This window comes from Salvia hispanica, chromosome 4 (genome assembly GCF_029641045.1).
Source record: "Salvia hispanica isolate PSC_SH4W2 chromosome 4, Shi_PSC_v1, whole genome shotgun sequence".
NCBI classification, from domain to species: Eukaryota; Viridiplantae; Streptophyta; class Magnoliopsida; order Lamiales; family Lamiaceae; genus Salvia; species Salvia hispanica.
In genome coordinates, this window is record NC_142695.1 from 22,548,422 (window position 1) to 22,558,664 (window position 10,243).

The window sequence follows — 10,243 nt, forward strand, 5'->3', positions numbered from 1 at the left end:
ATTGCCTTTGTGATTTCTTCATCAGATAGCCCTTGCTTAATAACTATTTCACACCATCCGGCAACTTCTTTTCTCATAGATTCAGTCATCTCCGAGGCATCAACCTGTTCCTGCAATAGTTCGGTCTCAAGAAACTCCTGGACCAGGGGGTTAATGACATCAACGAAATGGAGATTTTCCACGTCAAGTGGTTTCCTCATAGCTTCATCAATGCTAAAAGTAAATTTCTCCCCATTGTAATCTAAACAGATGGTGCCATCAAAAACATCAATTATAGTCTTAGCGGTCCTCAAAAATGGTCTTCCTAAAAGAACGCCGCTAGACTCAGCAGTTTCATTGTCACTCATTTTTATCACATGGAAATCAGCAGGGTACAGAAAATCATGAACTTTTACTATCACATTTTCTAACATTCCTTCAGGACTAATGCATGATCTATCAGCTAACTGGATCACCGCTTTCGTATCAGTCATTCTTGCTCCTACCAGTTTTTTATATATGGAAAGCGGTAACACATTAATAGACGCACCTAGATCACACATAGCATGCTCGACTCTGACACCTCCTATAGTGATAGGTAAGGTAAACATACCTGGGTCAGTCTGCTTCGATGGCATTATCCTCTTCTGAATTACCGCAGATACATTCTCCCCGATCACGATCTTTCCATCGGATTTTGCTTTGCCCGCAATGAACTCCTTAATGAATTTGCTGAACGGAGGCAGCTTCAAAGCCTCCAGGAACGGGAGATTGATCTCCAGTTTTCCAAAGATCTCCATGAAATCCACGGGGTTGTCCTTTTTCTTCTTGGCATCCCCTCGGTAGGGGAAAGGTTTCACCCTCTTTGTTGTGTTGGTAGGATCTTCCTTAGAGGATTCTTTCGCCTCTCCTTTCTCTTTTTCAATTTCCACCTCAGGCTCCAGGTCTAAAAAAAATGGGTCAGCCATTCAAGGTAACGGTCCTCCCAAATCACCGGCGTGGATATCATCCTCTGCTCTAACTTCTTCTTTTTGCTAGACCGGGTGGATAACAACCTCGCTCATCTGCACTGGCATTTCATCATTTACCTTCAGCTTTGGTCCTTCATATGCTTTCCCGGATCTCAAGGTAACCTGGCTGATATTTGCCCTTTCTGGTGGCTTTACTGAGGCTGGAATTCTCCCTTCATTTCCTCGCATGTCGCTCAGGGACGTCGCGATCTGAGATAATTGCTTCGACATCAGATCCATCGCGGCCTTGTGTTCCTACTGAGTATCCTGGAGCTTGTGGACTACGTCATTATTGGCCAGTAAATTGTTCTGCATGTGCTGTTGAGAACTCACAAGATGACGATAGCCTGGGCGGGCTCGCCATCTAAATGGGCAGTGAGCGAGCCGATCTCAGGGTCGTCGTCGCCTGCGTTGGCCATACCTTCAACGCTTTCCTCCTCTGTTTCTGAGGCTAACTTTGGTTCCTTCTTAACTGACGAAGTTGACTCCTCATCGCTCTCCGAACTCAGGTGGACTGGCTCCCATGTTGTAAGCCCCGATCTGGTGGTAACTGGGAATATCGCTTCCTAGACCCGCCAACTAGTCTGGACGCTTCTCCAACCAGGTGAGTTGTTCCATTGTCCGAACCGGTAGCTCCTGTTCATAAACTGAAAAAAGAAACAAAAGAAAACATAGTAAATAAACTATTTACACCAAAACATTCGCAAACACATAAATAACACCATGCATCCCCGACAACGACGCCATTTTGAAGATGCTAGAAACGTGCAGTGCGGTTTGTGTAATTTCACTCGATCTAACAGGTCCAGAGGATTTCGACTAGACTTCAGAGGCTAGAAGATTATGAAACTATCAGACAGGGGTCATTGGATGCACTCTATTTCTTCAAAACCTCAACCCACTATACTACAACTTAACACATGGAAGTAAAGGATCGATCCCACGAGGACGAAGGTGTTACGAAACTGCATTTGAGGATGTTTTGGGAAAAAGGGGTGTTGGCTGCTGCCACGCAATTTTGTGGGTCGAGAACTTAAAACTACTGGGTCTGAGAGATAGGAAAAACTACTTTACTCTACCTACTGGCTCTAAGGAATGAGAACGTATGGAACTTGCATGACTTTTGAGAAACGAGATATTTTAAAGTTCTAAGATAACTGGAGTTAACTTAACTAGAAGAACTTTCCTAATTTGGGCAGGTAGGGACAAAGCAGAAAGTAGAGACAAGTTTCCTTAAACTACCAGGGTCTGGAAAAGTATGCAGAAAAGTAAAAAGACAAAGCGTATAGTACTGACAGGGTCTGGAGAACAATGCAGAAAAGTACTGACATAAAGCAGATCTGGTTCTATCTACCCACAACTTCATTTTCTTCGAGAATCAAACGAGAATAGCAGATAAAACAGAGTATTAAACACCATGAAAACAGAGCAACTTCGGATCTAACTTAAAATGAGAAATTTAAGCCTAAACTAACAGATCTACGCTACTGGACCCAAAGGATGCAGAAACAGAAAGTAAATAGCCATAATCATGCAAACGTAAACAGCAAACATCAGATACGCGAAACTCTAACTCAAATACACCACGATTCAACAATTCCAGACACCTCCAGATGCAAATCCATAACCTCCAACAACAAACCAACAGATCTCAACTCCGAACATCTAACAATAAACAATAACGAAAGTTAAAAGGCAAGAAATAAACATCAACTCAGCGAGATCCAACAAAAACCAACATAGACTCCCATAATAACGAAAAATAGGTTCGAATCCAGTAGATCAAAGCAAGAACTAGAGTTATGAAACTTAAAAACCAACAAGTACTTGAAACCGAAAGCAAACTAAACAAAGCAAAGTAAATATTGTTTTTTCGCCTTCACAAGGCGGTGTTACACAGCAGCAAAATAACGACGAGAACCACGGTGGCCAGAATCCTCCATCTCCAAGTGCGCAGCAAGTGAATTGAGAAATTTGAAGTTTTGAACTAAGGCATGGAACAAGAGCTTGAACTAAAGTGTGTAGAAGTGGCTTTTTTGTTCTTCAAGGTTGAACTCTTTATATATGTGAGGTTCTGATCCCTAGGGTATCCCTCTGGCGATTTGACGCTCTTGCCCTTGAGTAAGACTTTTAAAATAATCTGCTCTTGCTCCTGTCGCCAACTTTTGATTCTCCCAGGTCCGAACGACGACGTCTGAGTTTTACTTCAATTTCTTCTCTTTTGCATCTGCCAGGTCAGGTAACAACAACTCCTAGGTCCGGCAGATTACTACGCACCTGAACTCATAAACACAGATCAGCGCCCCAAATGCACATAATTTTAACCCAAAACCAATGCATGAAACGAGCCTTATCAGGAAGGCAACTGCGAGCTACTCCGCTATGCTGCCGCCGCCGCCCAATCCTTCCCTGGACAAGATATCAGACTCTATGTCGGATATGAGTATTACGTTGCGGATGGGCCAGCTGACGGAGTTGATATCGAGGGATACCTCGACAATGTCGGAGTACGAGCTCGAATTGCACCGTGAGATGATTGAAAACCTTCGCGCACAAATGAAGAAAAATTAGTTCTTTTTTCTAGGATTTGTAATTTATTTTTCTAGGATTTGTAATTTTCTTTTTCTATTTTTCGATTGAACAATGAATTTTCGCGGTTTTAATTGTTCAACGTATTCTATTTTACGATTAAAATATGTTGTAGTTGTGAATAGTGCAAATGAATAGTTGTGGCCCGAGTTGTGGCCTGCGGTATTAATGGAGTTGTGGCCTGGAACCCCTAATTTGAGGGAATGATGACGTGGAGAGGACTTGCGGCCCAAATCCGGGATGGGGTTAAGGATGCCCTAAATCTGTGAAGGATCCCGTTTTCGGAGCGGATCTCCTACACCACTTTTCCTACTCCATCACTTAACAATCACTTACATGTTATAAGATTATTTTATTAAATTGTGAGAGGTGGATTAGAAATGGAGTAGGAAAATTGGTTTAGGAGATCCGCCCGCTCCGGCTAGTTTTGCCATTAAACACTAATAATAATGTGAGCCTCACGATTTATTTACACTACTTTAACTATTTATCTCTTCTTTATATAAATTATGCATTAATTCTGATATCATTCCAAATACTCATATTTTTATAGAATAAAAAGAGTACAATTTTAATATTATGCTCTTATATAATAAATCTAAATTATTCCCATTTGTACTTGGACATACATTCTCTAAATATATTTCATGGATATTAAATTACAATCCTCTGGGCTCTAATTAAATGTAAATTTTCAATTTATCTGTGAAAATTATTACCTATTTTTCTATCTTTGGATATTCAAAAATCGACCCTAACTTAGCTGGGAAGAAAGGAGTATACAACTTGCGAAGCATTTCTTTCTTTCTTTTTCTTCTCCAAATTTATAGCTTCTTCCTTAACAAAAGAAAACAAAAGAGTCGTCGTTGGTTGCTTCACGGAATCCACATAAACCCGACGCTAAGGAAAAGAATACCACTCCTACGCTCCACAATCCGCTGCGTCGCCGTCGTTGTTGAAGAATGTCGTACGACTACCTCTTCAAATACATAATCATCGGCGACACAGGTAGCTAGCTCACTCCATCATCTGCTTCTGTGTTTTCCCCCAATTTCGTTTTAACCCTAGCTCAATTTGGATTTTGATGCATCTGTTGTAGGTGTGGGCAAATCGTGCTTGCTTCTGCAGTTCACTGATAAGAGGTTCCAGCCAGTGCATGATCTCACAATAGGAGTTGAATTCGGTGCTCGGATGGTTACTATCGACGGCCGCCCAATTAAGCTTCAGATTTGGGACACTGTAACACTTCTCCTCTCACATTTGCTTTTCTGATTCAACTTCGTTTTATCTGTGTTCGTGCCCTAACTTGATTGAGTTCATTTTCATATACACGAATGAGTTGATTGATGTGTTATTAGAGGTTCATGCTAGTGTTTGTTGAGATGTAATTATAGAGATGTGTGTGTTTCTGACTCGTGACTCTGGCTTTCTTATCTGCTCATTTGTGTAAGTCTTTGTTCAGGCTGGTCAAGAGTCATTCAGGTCGATCACTAGATCGTATTACAGAGGGGCAGCTGGTGCGCTTTTGGTTTACGACATCACCAGGTAGAGGAGTACAATGATATGCTCTGTATCTTGTTTATTAGCACTATATCCGATCATGTTCATGCTAGCTTAAAATACAAGTGCAGAATGTGCAGTAAATTAAGGGTAAATAATGTTTCGCTGCATGAACACATAGTGTAGTTCAAATTTACTCATCTGGATCAATCACTAGATCATATGTGTGTTAACACTTTTAGGGAGAGATGCTACTTGGCCTATCGAGGATAACTTGGGAGTTACATTGAAATTCTTCTTGTGTTGATATCATGCATTCACGAAATTCAATTTTCTATACAGTTCAGGTATAGAAAAAAGCATATGTGAGACTGGACTGTCCTAGCCATACTTACCGTTTCCTTTCCTATAGTATTCCATTCAAATACTTATTAATACAAACTACTTCCTAGGAGGGAGACTTTTAATCACTTAGCAAGCTGGCTTGAAGATGCTCGGCATCATGCAAATCCAAATATGACAATCATACTTGTAGGAAATAAAAGTGATCTTGCTCATAGGAGAGCGGTAAGCAAAGAGGAAGGAGAACAGTTTGCGAAAGAAAATGGACTTCTGTTCTTGGAGGCATCTGCAAGAACAGCGCAAAATGTAGAAGAGGTACTTCAAAACCCTTGTATTATGTTACTCTTGCAATATGCATGATAGTAATTCTGGTTATTGTAATTCTGTCCAGGCTTTCACTAACACGGCCACCAAGATACTTCAGAAGATTCAGGAAGGTGTTTTTGATATGTCCAACGAGGTTAGTCAATTATTGATGTTGCGCTGCATCATTCATGTAGTGAATGACTGCCCATTGTGTGATCAATTTTTGTATTAAATCATCTTCAATAAGAAAGTGGTAGAAATAAATGCTGAGTTCTCACCTTAGGCAGACTAAATTTGATTATTAAACATCTAGCCATCGTAGCAAATGTGATATATGTAGCCTGCTCGATTTAGTTTAATAGGAAAGCTGACTAAAGGATGTGTTCGACAAAATTGCAGTCATCAGGTATCAAAATTGGGTACGGACGCACCCAAGGTCCAGCAGGTGGAAGAGATGGAGCTGTAGCTCAACAAGGTGGATGCTGCAGCTGATTGTGGATATAAGCATATCATAGCAATTGTGGATTTAACTATTGTGCCTCTGTAATAGGCTTTGATAAAATATTTCTAGAACTGTACAGTCAGCCACCACGTAAATGAACTCTAATGAAACCAGTTGCTTCACTCAAACACTTACAATTATCATTGTATATTGCATACATCAATATGTAATCTCGTAGATATATCATTGTCAATTATTAAGGTATTTGTTGAACTGAGGCAGCACTTATAGAAATATTATCCACTGTCTCCCTAGATAATTTCATGATTAACTAGAGAGGCCAAAAGAGAATACAAAGAGTTATTTAATCCAATACTCAAGATTTGCCATCCCTTTGTATAAAATTGCCTCATGCAAATGTCTATTTTTTTTGCAATAAATGAGTAACATTGATACATTACATAAAATAAAAGAAATAAGACCAACTAACATGACAAAGCATGAAACGTAACTCTGAGTGCTTGCAACCTCCAAAACTGCACTTGAGGGAACGATACTTCGCAAAAAGATGGTTGATTTGTGTAAAGTCTATCAGGATGAGCCACCAAACACCTGAAATATTCACATGTGAATTCTAAATAAACATCAACCACGTACAATCAAGAATAGCTGAGAAAGAAACAACACTCACTCCTGCTAAGATGTCCCTCGACAGTAGGCCCTTGCTCTCTCCGGCTTCGTTCCCAGCTGGTCTTTTCTGAGGGAAATGGCGGACTACTTTTGGTACCATTTCAATCTTCTGTTTCTGCATGAGAAACAAATGCAAGTGTTAACTATTGATGATATGCCGATTAGGAATCAGCCTGAAAGATGATTATCAATGGCCTTTTGGGAAAGTGAAAACATTATGAATGTGTATATATAACAGAGAGATGCATTGTGTAACTACCTTCTTCAATCGTTCACCAATCATACTAATTGCTTTAGATTGGTCAACTTTAGAAAGATAAAAGTCCCGCTCTTTTTTGGCGGCGGAGAGTTCCAACACCAGCTTCTGCTCCCGAGTAGCATTCTTTATTTCTACATGAAGTCATTCAGGTTATTTCATTTCATTCTTGCAGGCAGAGCACGTTAAGCCTAAGGTAATAGGAGAGTTAAGTCAAATTACCCGTCTCCTCTTTGAGATCATCCCACTTGAATTTACTCAAATATTTGATATTCCACAGGTCATAGTAGATTGACGACCTTTTCTTTCCACCTAAACCAAAACAGGGGAAGATGTAAACTATGATGGGCAACTGCAATCCTAACAAATACGCCACATACAAATCCTATACGAATAACTTTATTCTAGTAAAGAATCAACTATTATACACATTGACAACCAAGATTTCTCCTTGTCATATTCATGCTACATCCATCAAAGTTCAAACAGCAATCCTATAATATTGCTTTGCATTTGGTGAATATCACTCCCTTTCCACAAATTGCCAAGTGTGGTATGTCAAATATTACAAAATTCAAAGCCGTAGTAGTTACAATACAAAATCATATAACCTCTTGAGTTAAAATAGTTAGATAACAACAACAATCAACAGACATACCAATTTGTTCACCATTCAGCGAGCTCGCAACCCTCTTAGCAACTTTCTTGTCAATGAACTCAACCCACCTGCAAGAAACATCATACGGATCCATTGAATTTTCGAACGAGCAATGTTCAAAGACACACCGATGTGTAGAAGGGATGCTACAACCCCCCCCACCCCCCCCCCCCACCAGCAAAAAAAGGAAAAAGAAACACAAGCCACAAGCAAAATCATTTGCATACCCCTCTGAAAACTCTTGCCCCCTGAATCCACCCGCTTTTTTCCGGCGCATTTGATTAGAAGCATCTGCAAACAGAAGAAGGAAGCATACAGAGAGAGATAAGAAATCAGGCATCAATTGGTGAAGAACAAACACACACACACACATACAGAGGCATAAGAAATTGTGTAATGATAACTCAACAAAAATGCTAATGGAACGTTTTTTTAACAACAGCTGCGATGTCTGACCTTCTGGAGTGAGATAAACTCGGCCGATTTCTCCATACTGCGAAAGAATTTGGCGAAGCCGCAACGGATTCATGTGCGGAGGCACCCGACTCAAATAGCAAACGCCGCGCTTCTCTGCTTTCTCAGCTTCCTTCAGCAGCCGCTTCCTCTTTCTCTCCCTCCGCCTCTCTCTCCTCAGAGCTTCTTCATCCCCACTTTGCACACGCTCTACCTCTGCCGCCGTCTCCTCCTCCGCCATCGTGAAAAAAAATCAACTTCAATCCGCAGCTACACGGCAACAAATAGTAGTACAAAATACCAAAACAGACGCACAAAAGGTGAATCCATAAGCTACAAGGAAATTCTAAACTAGAGCTGATTAATTACCTTGAGACCAAGAAACAGAGAGAGAAATCTGAACTAAGAGTTGGACGGTGCAATACGGCTGTTGTTCGGCGGTGAGGGGGTCGGAAATACGAGGAAGAAGGAATTAGGGCTTTGGCGTTTGGGGTTTTTATTTATATATTTATGATTTAAATACTCATTAACAAATAAATTGAACTAAAAATAATAACATGAAAATTAATTGTGGTGTTAATATGATACTATTAGTGTACTTTTTTTCTTAACTTACTAATTAAATTTATTATAAATTAAAATATAAAATCATATGCTCCCTCCGTCTGAACTAAGTTGGGTCCTTTTTTATTTTGGAATGTCACAACTATTATAGGCCATGTTTGGTAGGGGTGATAACTCATCTAGGGATGGTCCATCCCTAGATGAGTTATCACCCCTACCAAACATGTCACCTAATTTATCATTTTTTTACTTTTTCTACTTTATTCAATTTTCCAACTTTTTAATACAATTTCTTAATCTTCATACTCAAAACTTTTGACTCAACTTAGTTAGGACAAATAGAGTAAGTACTATTTTTATGACATGGTTTGATTGATACATTGGACACATCTTTTTTATTTTTACTAGCGTAGAACAATTGAGAAAAATCAAATAAATTTAATTTTATATTATTATTTTAAAAGTTACGAAATTAATTAAATCAAGTTTTGATAAGAAAAATAAAATGAAGAACCTTAACTCTCCGGCGAGACGACCGCTAGGAGTGAAACTGAAGCAAGTGACGACGGGAGAGCTCGGATTGGAGACCAATAGACGTCACGGCGGAGAGGAAGTCGCAAGATAGAGGAGACAGATGGGTAAGGGAGTCTAGTGTAGGGAGAAGAGTTGCGAATGAGATAAAGGAAAAGAGTAAGAGGGGAAGAGGGACGGTGGTGCAGTAGCAAGTCCAACAGAATTTGGGAGTACGATATTATAGCTATTCAAAACTTCAAATTATAACCAAATTCTTTTTTATTTTTTTAATTTATTTTCTAAATCAAAATTTATAATTTTATTTTTGTCATAAAGATGTGGATTAGAGCGGAATTAGGAAATACTAAAAAAAATTATATTATGATGAAATAATATGAAATTAAAATATTATTAAATTTTTTTTTTAAAAAAAGCTAATACGATGAAGATATAAATATACATATGAATTTGGTGAGTTTCAAATGCATCAGAATACTTTTAAAAAGCTAAAATTATGAAAATGTGAAAAATGCCTTAAAAGATTTGAAAAAAAGAAGAATAAATAAATATATATGTGAATTGTGTGCATTAGAATATTTTAAAAAACAAAAAAATGAAAATTTTAAAATGCATAAGATTTAATAAAACATAAAAATAAAGATTTTTGAATTAGATAGAAATATTAAAACACAAGATTTGTGAATACAAGAAAAAGAACATTATTTGTCGTTGAAAGGGTCTCGAATGCGGCCCCTTCATTGCGAAGGAAGAGATGAGAACCGCTGGACCTAGCATGCTGATAGGGTCCTCGATCTAGCAAATCTCGGCAAAGATAATCTCCAATATTTTAGCGTATTTTTTATTTTAGTTAGTTATCTTTATTTATTCTCAATATCTTTTGTAATCTTTTATTTTAATTATGTTTCTTGATTAGCAAGACA

General features: G+C 38.7%; 2 protein-coding genes across 3 annotated transcripts; one reads left to right on the plus strand and one right to left on the minus strand.

Moving 5' to 3' along the window:
* The first annotated feature begins 4,380 nt into the window (after nucleotides 1-4,380).
* On the plus strand, nucleotides 4,381-6,441 carry LOC125196160 (ras-related protein RABB1b-like). Its single transcript, XM_048094557.2, has 6 exons — nucleotides 4,381-4,586; nucleotides 4,678-4,817; nucleotides 5,041-5,123; nucleotides 5,531-5,735; nucleotides 5,812-5,880; nucleotides 6,126-6,441. Exons 1-6 carry the CDS (start codon nucleotides 4,541-4,543, stop codon nucleotides 6,216-6,218), a joined length of 636 nt encoding a protein of 211 aa, XP_047950514.2. The 5' UTR covers nucleotides 4,381-4,540; the 3' UTR covers nucleotides 6,219-6,441.
* Nucleotides 6,442-6,528: 87 nt separating this feature from the next.
* LOC125196159 (RNA-binding (RRM/RBD/RNP motifs) family protein) lies at nucleotides 6,529-8,728 on the minus strand. 2 transcript variants are annotated; one of them, XM_048094556.2, is made up of 8 exons: nucleotides 8,595-8,728; nucleotides 8,229-8,495; nucleotides 8,000-8,063; nucleotides 7,773-7,840; nucleotides 7,337-7,426; nucleotides 7,118-7,248; nucleotides 6,860-6,973; nucleotides 6,529-6,780 (listed from the first exon to the last, which is right to left on the minus strand). In XM_048094556.2, exons 2-8 carry the CDS (start codon nucleotides 8,464-8,466, stop codon nucleotides 6,760-6,762), a joined length of 726 nt encoding a protein of 241 aa, XP_047950513.2. In that variant the 5' UTR covers nucleotides 8,467-8,495; nucleotides 8,595-8,728; the 3' UTR covers nucleotides 6,529-6,759. The 2 variants fall into 2 exon arrangements, with proteins under 2 accessions (XP_047950513.2, XP_088913466.1); XM_089057340.1 differs by having other exon boundaries at nucleotides 8,229-8,696.
* Between the last annotated feature and the right edge of the window lie 1,515 nt (nucleotides 8,729-10,243).